Genomic DNA, 14,569 nt, shown 5'->3' on the forward strand with positions numbered 1-14,569 from the left:
GCCTGTCCCCCTTTAGTGTTTTAATCCTCCACCCTGGGAAAAAGACAGTGAGTGTTCACTTTATTCATGCCCCTCAGAAACATTTATTCAGGTACATAGATAGGATAGATTTAGAGGGATTTGGGCTAAACGGGGGCATGTAAGACTAGTGTAGTTGGGCATGCTGGTTGGCGTGGGCAAGTTAGGCCGAAGGGCATGTCTCCTTGCTGTATAACACTATGACCTCAATAAGGTCACCCCTCAGACTCCCACACTCCAAAGGAAAAAAGTCCCAGCCTATCCAACCTCTCCCTGTAATTCAAGCCTGCACGCCCAGGAAACATCCTGGTGAATCTCTTCTGCACGCTCTCCAACATAATGACATCCGTCTTGTAGCTGGGCGACTAGTCATCCTTGATCCCATGATCGTCTGAGAGAGAGATGATGGCATGGAAGTGAGTATGTGTGAATATACTAGAGCTACATTCGTCATCAATTAGGTGCTATGGTGGAGGGAGAGCGAGTGAGATGGAATCACAAGGAAGGTCCTCATGATGTTCATTGCCTCAGCCCAGAACTACAGTAAAATCTCACAATTAGTGCTTTAGGAGGAAGGAAATATTAAGGAAATATAAATAAATAACTTGAGAGCATGAGTAATCCAAAATAGTGTGTTCAACCATGAAAGGCATGAGACAGTCTTATCTCATCCATCAACACAAGGCATGAGCCTGTCAGTACACAGCGACATGTCACATTGTCATCAGTACACCAAGCCTACCTGGTTGCCATGGTTTTATTCTCATTAACAGACAGTATGGTTATATACTTCACTGATTTCAGAAGCAGCTTCCGATTTGTTTGCTAAACAAATAAAGCTGAAATCAATTGGAGTCCGTGTTCTTTGTCTCAGGTACACTATTCAAGTATGAAAACAAACTCTAGTTCAACTGGTATCGATAATTTCTCAAGGCGGCGGCATCTATCATCAAGGATCCCCACCATCTGGGCCGTGCCCTCTTCTCGCTGCTACCGTCGGGCAGGAGGTACAGAAGCCTGTAGGCCCACGCCACCAGGTTCAGGAACGGCTACTTATCTACAACCATCAGGTTCTTGAACCGAACCGCTCAACCTTAATCCTCCCTCGGCAACGGAACACGATGGGCCAGCTCTTGCACTACCATCGACTTGTGATTTTTTAATTGTGCTTTGCACTAATAACTCTCTTTTGCACTCGTTTATTTCTTTTCTTCACTGTTTTGCAGAAATGTATGTGTCATTTGTTTTTGTGTGGTGCCTGTCTAAGTGCCTGTGATGCAAGATTTTCATTATACCTGTACCTCACCATATTTGTGCATATAACAATAAAGTTGACTCACCATGACCTCAAGAGTCAAGAGTCAAGAGTCAAGAGTGTTTAATCGTCATATGTGCCGAAACAGAACAGGTCTGTAAACACAGTACTCAATCGATAACATAATAAACAAATGAAAAAAAAGTTCTCTAAATAACAAAACCCAATATTACTCTTGACTTGACTTCAGTTGCAGAAGATTTGTGATAGGATGAATGGTCTGTTGCTTCTCCCATTTCTAATGTTCGGATCTTGGTCTTAAACTTTGGAAATCCCTCCACCACCTAAAGGCCATCTGAGCACCTCAGAAACAAAATACTGCACACGGTAAATCACTGGAATAAAAGACAAAAAATGCTGGAAATACTCAGTAGACCGAGCAGCATATGAGGAGAGAGGAAGATGTGAAAGGGTGAAAGGAGAGGAAAAAAAGGAAACAAGAACTCAAAAGTGTGTCAAATAAGAAGTTAAAGAGGAATGAAGTGTACAATTAAAGGGAGGGCAGGAAGGGAGGAAATGGGTGCACATCGGGGTGGGTGGCAGACAGCAATGAGAGGGTGAGGTGATTCTAGAAGGTTAAGCTTGACTTGGACAGAATTACAGAGGGCCATTTTTGGGGGAAGAGGAATTCAAAAGCAGTCAGGTTTGAAGAGAGCGGAATCTGAAGGATCGTAAACTGGATAGGAAATGAGGTTGCAAACCCAAATGAATTTTGATTGTTTTAAAAGGAAAACAATTAATTGAGTGAGCTTTGAGATTTGTAGTTACACGGGGCTATCCACCAGTGCAGTTAGCCCAAAGTGCTTTATAGCTTGAAGTAGTTTAGCAATGTGATTATTCTTCCAAGTTAGGAAATGCAACAGCCACAATGGCCAATGAGATTATGCCAAGATAATCTCTTTCAGCAATGTTAACTGGAGGATTATATTAGCTGATGACTGAACAGGATTTTTATTTGGAGGGGGGGGGGGGAGGGGGGAGGGAGAGAATAAAAATAACTTTTATTTGAGATTTCAAAGTTCCTATGCATTAGGAGCAAACAATCTTTGGGTCCAAGGCCACAACTTCCAACATAATTCTGTCAGCAATTGTTACACATTGCTGCCTCAATATTGTGGGTGTCATATGAAATTCCAACGCAAGGTTATATTTGGGTCAGTATATTCTTGAAAGGCTAATTTTATCTGACCGGGGTTAGCAGTGAAAATCCTCCCAGACAACATAAATGTTGGCTACAGTACAATTAAGAAAGACAATATGTGGTAAGGATTAGTTTTTTTTGACATTCTTTGCGTTAACCCTTTCTACACAAAGTTTCCTTTGTAGTTTTTCAAGTTGCACATGTGTTTCCTATCAAACAACAGCTGCAAAATCTGATCCTGAATATTTCAAGGGAAGAAGTAAAGAAACAAGGAACAGATCTTCACTTCAAATAAAAACAAATTGTGCCTGAGTTATAAAGTTATTCTCAGAATGTAAGTGCTGCCACAATTCTCAAATATATAACTGGTTTTGGCTTACAAACCGTTTGGGTGATGCGAATGGTCAGGGTACATCAAACTCCAATAGGTTCTGTAAAACTCCACTCATCAATCAAATTCCTGCTTCCTGGTTTTTTAAAAATAAATTATTGAATTTTTAAGAAAATATACACACGGGTTCTATAATCACACAACCAGTTAAGCAAACACAAGTCGTGTTGTGTTCAGTTTAGGGATACGGCGTGGAAACAGGCCCTTCAGCCCACCAAGTCCGCGCCGTCCAGCGAGTCACCCTGTACACTAGCACTATCCTACACACTAGGGACTATTTACAATTTTACCGAAGCCTATTGACCTGCAAACCTGCACGTCATTGAGATGTGGGAGGAAACTGGAGTACGTGGGGGAAACCCATGTGGTCACAGGGAGAACGTACACATTCAGTACAGACAGCACCCATAGTCAGGATTGAACCTGGATCTTTGACGCTGTAAGGCAGCAACTCTACTGCTGCGCCACTGTGCCACCCCCCATACATGGATAAGATAGGTTTAGTGTGATATGGGCCGAATGCCGGTATGTGGGACAAGTGGAGATGGGGCATGTTGGTTGGCATGGATAAGTTGGGCTGAAGGGCCTGTTTTCATGCTGTATAACTCTATGACATGTGTGTGTACCCTTTTTAATTGTTAGTTGACTTGATTTGTTTACTCAGAAAACATTACACATCATATGGTCCGATGAAGGGTCCCGATTAAAAACATCATCTATCCACGTTCTCCAGAGATGCTGCCTGACCCGCTATGTTACCCCAGTACTTTGTGGCTTATTTTGTAAACCAGCATCTGCAGTTCCTTGTTTCTATAACTCATACGCCGTTGCTCTCAATCTCATTAGAAGGACTCTGTTCTATGTTCTACGTTCTACTATAGGCAGATAAGAGTTAGTCTTGACATCATGAAAGGACACAAAGTGCTGGAGTAACTCAGCAGGGCAGGCTGTACCTCTGGAGAACATGGATAGGTGACGTTTCAGGTCGGAGCGTCAGCTATCCATATTCTCTAAAGATGCTGCTTGACCCACCGAGTTCCTCCAGCACTTTGTGCTTTGCTCTGGATTCCAGTATCTGCAGTTCCTTGTCTCTCTTTCTTGGTTCTTTCTTCCTGTCTTCATAGTAAAATTGTATTTTATGCACTTTTTAAATTTTTCTCTTTTGCCCCATCTCAGGTACGTTTTAATACGCCAGAATTGTAGCAAAACTATTTAACTGTATCCCGCACACACACATCAACTCCCACTTCCTTCCCTTCCCTTCCTCCCTGCATGCATCCCCATCCCAGAGTCCCCCATTTCCCTTTTATCCCTCCCCCCTGTCCCCGTCCACCATATCCCTCCATCTGGCTTCACATTTCACTCCTCTTCTCTCCGTATCTCACACCCTTTTGTCTCCTTTTCACCTCCAGTCTTTATCACCTACTCCTCCCATCTGCTAAACACCATTCCTCCCCCCCCCCCCTCACCTGTATCCATCTATCACTTACCAGGCTTTGTCCCATCTCCCTCTTCCAGTTCACCCCCCCCCCCCAATCCCCACACCACCGCAATCAGTCTGAAGAAGAGTCCCGACCTAAAACATCACCTGTCCATTCCTTCCATAGCTGCCTGAGTTGCACCAGCATTTAGTTTTCTACACAAACTTCTGGCCGCTTCAGCACCATGTGTCTTCTAAAGTTTGAATTGTGCCATCAAAGGAACCCTTCTTCAAACTGGGTTTTCAGTCTGAAGGAAGGTCCCGACCTGAAAAGCCGCCCTGTAGATGCTGCCTGACCCGCTGAGTTCCTCCAGCGCTTTGTGTTCAACTTACAGTCCACTCCGATTAAGGAGGACAGTCAGTCTGTTCATTTTATGGTGGCCATTACGGTTACAACATTTTTCTTTCAGTTTTAATTTGCTCAATTTAAGTTCCATGCTGAGCTTTCAACCCAAGTCTCTGGATCATTATCCAATGCCTTTGGATTACTCAAATTGTAACATAACCACTATAAACAAATTAAGGTTGCCATTGATTAACCAGGTATGTGGCCCCAAGGTATGTCTGTAAGTAGCCCACCAAAATATAGCTCAACACATATAAGCACCAGATTACGCAGGATTGCAAACCAGTTAACTTGACCCGTTGAGTCTGCACCAGTCATAAGAGCAAGCCAGTTCGGCCCTTTCGTCATTGCCCGAGTTACCTTTAGACTTTAATTTCTAAAGATACAGTGCAGAAACAGGCCATTCGGCCCACCAAGTCCATGCTACCCAGAAATCACCCTCTGCTCTAGCACTATCCTACACACGGGAAAATTTACAATATTTCTGAAGCCAATTAACCTACAAACCTGTGTGCCTGGTGCTTGGAAAGAAATCGGAGCACCTGCAGAAACCCATGCAGTCACGGAGAATGTACAAACTCTGTTCCGACAGCACCAGTGGGCAGGATTGAATGTTGGTTTCTGGCGCTGTAAGGCAGCAACTCTACCGCTGTGCCACTGTGCCGCCCCCTCTTAAAGTTGCCCTGATCTCCCTCGAAAACCTCTCCCCGCTCACAGGCCGACATTCGTAGAATTCTCTATCCTGAGAAAAAGAGAGCTTTCACAGTGAATGGTAGGGCACTGCAGAGTGTTGTAGAGCAGAGGGATCTTGGAACTGAGAGACAGTAGTATAAAAACTTTTAAAATATATATGGACAACTACATGGATAGGAAACAAAGAGGTCCTTCTGCAGTTGCAGTGTGAGACCACACCTGGAGTATTGTCGGCAGTTTTGGTCTCCTAATTTGAGGAAACACATTCTTGCTATTGAGGGAGTGCAGCGTAGGTTTACAAGGTTAATTCCCGGGATGGCGGGACTGTCATATGCTGAGAGAATGGAGTGGCTGGGCTTGCACACTCTGGACTTTAGAAGGATGAGAGGGAATCTTATTGAAACATATAAGATTATTAAGGGTTTGGACACGCTAGAGACAGGAAACATGTTCCCAATGTTGGGGGAGTCCAGAACCAGGGGCCACAGTTTAAGAATAAGGGGTAAGCCATTTAGAACGGAGATGAGGAAACACTTTTTCACACAGAGAGTTGTGAGTCTGTGGAATTCTCTGCCTCAGAGGGCGGTGAAGGCCGGTTCTCTGGATACTTTCAAGAGAGAGCTAGATAGGGCTCTTAAAGATAACAGAGTCAGGGATATGGGGAGAAGGCAGGACGGAGTACTGATTGGGGATGATCAACTATGTTCATATTGAATGGTGGTGCTGGCTCGAAGTGCCAAATGGACTACGCCTGCACCTATTGTTTATTGTCTATTAAAACATTTATTGACCTGTCCCACTTACGCGACTTTTTCGGCGACTGCCAGCACCCGTCATAGGTCGCCGAAAAATGTCAACGTTGAAAATTCAGCGGCAACCAGAAAAACGCTATGACTCTTTGTGCGGCTGAGGAGACTACTCACGACCATACAGGCGACACCCTGGCGACATGTCGCGGGGTGAAGCCTGTATGGTCGTAAGTAGTTGCCCAAAGAGTCGTACCTTGTTCTGGTCGCTGCTGGATTTTCAACATTTTGAAATTTTCGTGAGACGGGTGACGGCAAGTCGCTGAAAAAATCGCCCATTAGAGGGATATGGACTAAATGGCCATTGTACTCTCCCCAACTGAATCTGATGGCCACATTAGTTTAGGTTTATTATTGTCACATGCACCAAGGAAAAGCATTGTTTTGCATGCAATCCAATCCAATCAGATCGGATAATACCAATGCATAAATACAATCAAGCCAAACTTGGTACAATAGGTATAGTAAAGGAGAAGATACAGAGTGCAGAATGTAGTTCTCAGCATTGTAGCACATCAGTTTCATAGACAAAGTACAATTTCTGCAATGGGGTATAGGTGAATCGGACAGTACTCTAGCTTATGGAACGACTTGCAGTAACTTGATAACAGAGGGGAAGAAGCAGTTCCTGAGTCTGGTGGTGCGCACATTCAAGCTTCTGTACCTTCTCCCCGACGGGAGCGGGGAGAAGTAGGAATGACCAGGGTGGGACAAGCCTTGTGGATACAAGGAACTGCAGGTGATAAGATACAAAATTGGGACCCTTGGTTATGTTGGCTGCCCTCCTGAGGCAGAGTGAAATGTAGATGGAGTCTATGGTGGAAAGTCTGGTCTGACAATATGTACTGCACAACGTGGAATATGTTGGAAAATAATTTGGCTGCAAAGTAGGTATGTTACAATACTTACCTTCAGCGGCGCTGCCATTCTGCCACTGGCCGTGTGCGCGATTTTGGCGCGTTTAGGGGGGGGGGGGCGGGGTTAAAATGCGTTTTTTTTCCGACTTGGTCCTGGATTATATTTGTTGGAGTGCAAGATTTTGCTAAAGAATCGTTCCTACGGCCGTTCTGTGTGTTTTTTTAAAAAATTCGCCCGACAAGTTAATCGCTGGAGTCATTTTAAAATCAACTTCTGAAGCCGTCAATGCCGACAACGGGGCCGGATTTTATGTAGGGGACAGGTAAAAGAAAGTAGTTTATTTTTATGTATAAAAGTGTTTCTTAAGATGCATTTAATTCACATTTTAAGTTGCGAAACGGTGATATTTCCCCCCGAAGAACCGGCAGTGTATTTGCTGCCGATATGGGGACTAAAATCACCGCAACCTCAGCGTTCCAAATGGTCCCGATCCAGAAAAACCCACAGGCAAGTTGATTTAAATGGCCATTAATTTACAGGTATTAAACATTAAATTCCTTCCATTTGGCCTATAAACCCATGACAATGAGATTTTAAAATTATGTTATATTATGAATTCTTGTGTGAATGTTATTTGGACACTTAGGCTATTTAAAAATGTTAATCTATTCTTAAGAAATGGATAGATGTTTAGATCTAGTAATTGAATTTTGTAATTAGCTACAATTAGGTAACTAACTAATTATATGCTTTAATTTCAAGTCATCTAAGTAAGATTGTTTCATATTTGTTTCAGAATGCTTCAATCTATAATAACAGAAAATTTCTTTCAGTTCTCTTAAATTTTAAGAAAGTTATGGGCTTTTAAATGTCCTCGATCACAGCTTTTGTGTTAAGTCAATGAAAAAGCAATTGGGAACAAGATGCTAATTTCCGAGTATGAAAATGGCCATGACTTTTTTAATACTGAAGATATGAAAGTGAATTAGGTGTCAAATTAAACTTCTTTTTATGCTTTATCTGATGGGATAAATTAGAGACTTAATTTTTAAATCTCAAAATTTGGTAACATTGCTATGCAAAGGTTTTTTTTTGCAATAAAGCAGGAGTGTTCCAAAGAGTTTTTACAAAGGAAGACAAAGGTAGTTGTGTTCTGTTGGGGACCGAAACTGGATAGTGGAATGTTTTGTTTAAGAGCAAGACAATGAGGGATGAGCAGGCATCACACAGAATGGGACTATTAGGGAGTGACCATACTGGCAGCTCTTTGTTGGGGAAGACGAAGGGACTGTTACATCCTGTGCTCCTGAATCTGAGGTAGCTACTGTAACACAGCAAACAATGCGGCCTCTTTCACACTCCATGGACTTCTCAGCACTGTTCTGAAGTCTTATCCACAGCATTGAATGGCCAGAATGGATGCAGGAGGTCGTCAAAGTAGGTTCTCATATGTAAAGTAAGTGTTTCCCACTGCAAAAATGTAAAGGCAGACTCATCTTTCAACATTGGCAGAAATATTACATCCACCAGCACATGCCCTGTACATAAATATAATAAGAAAAATCTGTAGATGCTGGTTTATACCAAAGATAGACACAAACTGTTGGAGTAACTCAGTGGGTCAGGCATCTTCTCTGGAGAAAATTGATAGGCGACGCTTTCATAGAAACATAGAAACATAGAAACATAGAAAATAGGTGCAGGAGTAGGCTATTCGGCCCTTCGAGCCTGCACCGCCATTCAATATGATCATGGCTGATCATCCAACTCAGTATCCTGCACCTGCCTTCTCTCCATACCCCCTGATCCCTCTAGCCACAAGGGCCACATCAAACTCCCTCTTAAATATAGCCTATCGATCGAGACCCTTCTTCAGACAGATTGTAGTGGGGAAAAACAGGAAGCCAAGATAAAAACAGGACCAATTGGGGCCGACAATAGATAATCTAGGGGGCAGGGGGGTGGACAAGGGGGGTTGCGAGAAGAGGGGGTGAGGAGGTTGGGAGGTGTTTGTAGAAGTTGCATAAAATTACATAATTCAACGTTCATGCTGTTGGATGTAAGCTATCCAAGCAAAATATGAGGTGCCTTCTCCAGTTCGCATGTGGCCTCACTATGGCAATGGAGGAGGCCCAGGACATAAAGGTCAGTGTGGGGATGGGAAGGGAAGTTAATATGGTTAGCAACCGGGAGATCCAGTAGAACTTGGTGGACCAAGCATGTACCCTGTCGGCAGAAATACTACATCCACCAGCACATGCCCTGTACAGAAATTTAATTGGCAATTCCAACACACAGGAAAGGCAAGAGGTGTGGCAGCATCTATCATTAAGGATCCCCAGCATCCATGCCATTAGCTCTTTTTGATGCTACCATTGTGCAGGTGGCACAGAAGCTTGACGTCTCACACCTCAAGGTTTCGGAACATTTCCTACAACATCAGGTTCTTAAACAATCCTGCACAACCCTAATCATATGTGCAGAAAGGAACTGCAGAAGCTGATATATACCGAAGATAAGAAACAAACTGCTGGAGTTATTCAACGGGCCAGGCAGTATCTCTGGAGAAAAAGGATGGGTGATTTTTCAGGTCTGAAGAAGGGTCCCGTCTGGAAACGTCACTCATCCTTTTTCTCCTAGAGATGCTGCCTGACCCGCTGAGTTACTCCAGTACTTTGTATCTATCAACCCCAATCCTACCATGGCAATGGAACACTAGGGACCACCTCATGCACTACTTTGTCTAATTGTGTTTTGCACCAAAGTCTTATTTTGTATTATGCATGGTATTTCTTCTTTTTAATATCTTGCAGAACATCCATGTAATTTATGTATAGTTTATGTACAAATTATATTTTTGTGTGTTTGTCTATGTGATTGTGATGCTGCTTCATGGCACAGTGTTGCAACAGTAGAGTTGCTGCCTTACACCTGGGTTCGATCCTGATAACGGGTGTATGAAGTTTGCACGTTTACCCTGTAACTGGGTGGGTTTTCTCCAGGTGCTGCGGTTTCCTCCCACATTCCAAAGTAGTGCATGTTTGTAGGTAAATTGTCTTCTGTCAATTGTCCCTAGTGTGTGGGATAGAACTAGTATACAGGGATCGCTGGTTGGCGCAGACTCGGTGGGCTGAAGGGCCTGTTTCCATGTACTATCTCTAAAACTGCAAGCAAGATTTTCATCGTACCTGTACCTCACGGTACGTGTACAGATAACAATAAAGTCAACTTGACTTCCCTTAACCATTGGTTCTGAGATCAGGAGGTTGGTTTTGCTTACCCTTTCCACTTGTCCCTCTTTGTGTTTTAGCTTGAAGATCTTCAGTTTGGGCAGTGACACCTCGGTGTAGTTTTTCTCCTCGAAGCCCGCCAGCAAGACCCCGTGGAACGCCAGCCTGCAGGTGTTGGTGTGGATGTCAATGTCCAACTTGGACCCTATCACCAGGCACAACTTGGGGCAGGTCACTGGCTTCTCAAACTCCACCAGGGCCCACTGCTGCCTGGGAGTGCGGCGTCCCTCGGTTTGGCCATCAGTACTGCTGTCCTTGCCTGGGGACAGGTATTCTTCCTGGTAGAGGTACTCCCTGTCAAAGTCAAAGGAATCGATCTCTGGCTCAGCATCAAAACCCTCCGGAGTAGGGCTGAAGAACATCACCCTCCCCATGACTGTCTCGTGTCCAACGGTGATGTGGAACTTGGCCTTGGTGTGAACTGGTCCTTTGAAATAAGGAATCTTCTTCACTGAGATGACAGCGGCATAGAGGGTGCGTAGGGACTCGGGGGAAGAGACCAGGCCCCGTTCAAGCTGCTTGGGGTCAAATTGGGTGACGCAAATGCCCACGCGGTCACCTTGAATGGCAACGTTGACTGGCTTGCGAAACATCTGCATGGATTTCACTTTACGGATAATCTGTGTCAAAGACAAAAATCAAGGAAGGAAGAAAAACAATTAGTGTATAAAAGAGGGACAGGGGATTAAAAAACACAAATGAAACAGAAAACCAGAGAAACCAACATCCTGAAGAAATACTATCGCAAAAAAAGACCTTAGGCCACTGGGGCTTATAAATTATGCATAGTTATGAAACACAAAAGCCATTTACGTGCTCAGCGATGATGAATATTGTACAAATGCTGGATCGTTGGCTTCTGATAAAAAAAAAGATGACCCTTTTTAGAAGTTGTATGTTATTACTGCAGGCTTTGAAATCAAATGCCACATCTCGCCTGTCTGTGCCATTGTAATACAGGATATGACAGGGCAAGGAGATCTGTATTCGTAAACTCCATGATGACAAGACACAGACAGAGGCAGCAGCAACTACATGTAAAATGTACATTACCTAAGAAGCTGAAAGTGTCAGGAATTATTGGCCCCGACTACAAAGCGCAGTGTGTCCTGTCAAAATTCCATATAAATTAGTTTAGTTTTTTATTGTCATTCATTCTACATTAATAACAACTGGGAAGAAACGTTCCCTGCTTTCATACTACTGTACCTCTTGCCTGATAGGAGAGGGGAGAAGAGGGAGTGACCGGGGTTAGACTCATCCTTGATTACACTGATGGCCTTGCCGGGGTAGCGTAAAGTGTAGATGGAATCAATGGGAGGGAGGTTGGTTTGCGTGATAGTCTGGGCTACGTCCACGATTCACTTCAATTTCTTGCGGTCTTGGATGGAACTGTTCCCAAACCAGGCTGTGATGCATCCGATAAAATGCTTTCTACGTCACATCTGTACAGGTTGATGAGGGTTGTTGGGGACATGCTGAACTTCCTAAGCCTTCGAAAGAAATATAGGCGCTGGTGTGCTTTCTTGGCCTTTGCTTCGATATGGGTGGTCCAGAACAACTTGCTGTTGATATTTACTCCTTAGTACTTGAAGCTTTATGGGCCTGTCCCACTTGGACGACTTTTTAGGCGATCGCAGGAGACTACTCAGTCGCCATATGGTCGCGATATGTTCGCGGGTGGTTGCCGGGGAGTCACCTTCATGGTCGTGAGGAGTTCCTGCATTCTGGGAACTAGTTGCGGCCTCATTATAGTCGCCGCAAATTTTTCACCATGGAGAGTAGCGAGAATTCTCGTGCTGTAGGTGGGTCGCCAGGAGGCCGAAGGTTCTCTTAGGTTGTAGCCGGTGCTGACCGGTTAATTTCATTGGCTCATTGGGGAAAGAAAAACATAAGCAGTAGTTTTCAGAACCAAGGACAACTGACAACCAAGGACAAATGTTAATGTTCACCGAGCTTCACAGCCTTGTATCTCTGGCTTCTTAAAAGTTGTCTCCACTCCTTCTCCCCCCTCTCTCTCCCTTCTCCCCCACTCTTTTAAAGGACTTACCATACACTGTGCTTTTTAGCTTCTTAAATACAGCGCCAACCTTCCTGTTCACCGCGGTGTGTGTCTGTATCACATTGGCTTTGCACCGTGTGAATTTCACTCAGACAGCGCTCCCCCTGCTTGCCCTGTCCCCCGCCTGCATAACGGGCTGGTGCAGGAAGCGATGTATTTGTGTGTGTGTTTGTGTGTGTGTGTGTGTTCCACTCTGATAGTCGCCGTTCCAGTTGCCGGTTTTTCAGGTAACTTGACAGTCACCGGCAGTCGCCTGTAAAATCGCCTAAGTGGGACAGGCCCATTATCATTGCTCATTCTTTACCTTTCATTTCTGGAATGTTGGAGCACAATGCCTCCTGTGTAAAATGACTTTAGCTACTTTATCTCATTGATTGTATTTTATTTCTGAGCCTATGAGTAATCATCACAATTTGCTTTGGAAACAGCTCTGCCCAAGACCTTAAGAAATTGCGCAGATTTGTGGATGCCGCCCAGTCTCCCCACATTAACTCCATCTACATTTCACGCTGCTTCGGGAAAGCAGCCGACATAATTAATGACTTGTTCCACCCTGGTCATTCCTTCTCCCCGCTCCCGTCCAGCAGATGATACTGAAGCTTGAAAGTGCGCACCACCAGACTCAGGAATAGCTTCTTCCCCTCTGTTAACGGGCTTCTGAATGGTCCTTCCATAATCTAGAGTACTGTCCAATTCACCTCTACCCCAATGCAATATTGGACTTTGTCCATGGAACTGATGTGCTACAATGCTGAGAACTATATTCTGCACTCTGTATCTTCCCTTTAGCTCTACCTATTGTAGTTGAGTTTGACCCGATTGTTGCCTGTATTTGACTCGATTGGACAGCATGCAAAACAAGTATAGCATTATCTGATCTGATTGGATAGCATGCAAAACAAAACGTTTTACTTTACCTGTGGAGAAAAAGAATAGGTGGTGTTTTGGGTCGAGACCCTTCATCAGAATGGCCCAAAACATCACATATTCCTTTTCTCCAGAGATGCTGCCTGACCCGCTGTTACTCCAGCTATTTGTATCTATCTTCAGTTTAAACCGGCATCTGCAGTTTCTTCCTACACATATAATAAACCTAAACCTAAAAAAAGAGCACATGGCCCGTCTTTCCTGTTTTGTTTTAGATTTCTGACATCTGCATTTTGTTTGTTGATTTTCAGTCCTTTGAAGAGGTCTGTCAATTGGATCATCTGTAGATCAGTCCCATTTACTGAATTTTGCTCCCTAACTCCCTAACACCTTCACACAATAAAAACTTTTTAAATCTCAGTCTTGAGAAATTCACTTGACCAGACCATAAGATCATAAGAGCAGAATTAGGCCATTCGGCCCATCAAGTCTGTACTGCCATTCACTCATGACTGATCTAGTTCCCCCTCACAACCCAATTCTCCTGCCTTCTTCCCACAACCTTTGATGCCCTTACTAATCCACAACCTATCAATCTCTGCTTTAAAATTACCTAATTCCCACAGACTGACTCTGGTAAACGTATTCATACAGAGTCAAAACAGGCCCTTTGGCCCAACTCATCCATGCCGACTAAGTTGCCTACTGAGCTAGCCTCATTTGCCTGAGTTTGGCCCTTAACCCTCCAAACCTTGAAAGCGAGAGGATTTGAGTATAGGAGCAAGGAAGTCCAACTGAAGTTGTACAGTGAGACCACACCTGGAATTCTCTGCCACAGAAGGCAGTGGAGGCCAATTCACTGTATGTATTCAAGAGAGAGTTGGATGCAGCTCTTAGGGCTAATGGAATCAAGGGATATAGGGAGAAAGCAGGAATGGGGTACTGATTCTGGATGATCAGCCATGATCAGATTGAATGGCGGTGCTGGCTCGAAGGGCCGAATGGTCTACTCCTGCACCTAATTTATATGTTTCTATGTTTCTAATCTTTGTTATCCATTTACCGGTTCAGTTTTAATGCCTATTGCTAGATAAATTTGGAAAAACATATATTAAATTATTGTCACACAAAACTGCTAGACACTAGAAATATTAGCACTACTCTAAAAATCGTACGGGATCCAGTGTCTCTTTAGGACTTGAAGTAACATTTAAATATTCAAACAAAAAAATATTTACCACAAGGGAGTTAGAGAAATCTGTCAGGACACCATTTTGTGTCTTAAAATACTAACCAGTAAAG

The 14,569-nt window shown here is 43.8% G+C and overlaps 1 protein-coding gene across 2 annotated transcripts in view; it reads right to left on the reverse strand.

The window, feature by feature from the left end:
• The window catches only part of eefsec (eukaryotic elongation factor, selenocysteine-tRNA specific), a 268,852-nt gene that overhangs the window by 111,296 nt on the left and 142,987 nt on the right, over positions 1-14,569 (reverse strand). For both annotated transcript variants that reach the window (XM_033036975.1, XM_033036976.1), the window contains exon 5: positions 10,329-10,958. In XM_033036975.1, coding sequence (XP_032892866.1) covers positions 10,329-10,958 — 630 coding nt within the window. The remainder of the gene's footprint in view (positions 1-10,328; positions 10,959-14,569) is intronic.

The sequence above is a fragment of the Amblyraja radiata genome, chromosome 18, assembly GCF_010909765.2.
Source record: "Amblyraja radiata isolate CabotCenter1 chromosome 18, sAmbRad1.1.pri, whole genome shotgun sequence".
Taxonomy (NCBI): Eukaryota; Metazoa; Chordata; class Chondrichthyes; order Rajiformes; family Rajidae; genus Amblyraja; species Amblyraja radiata.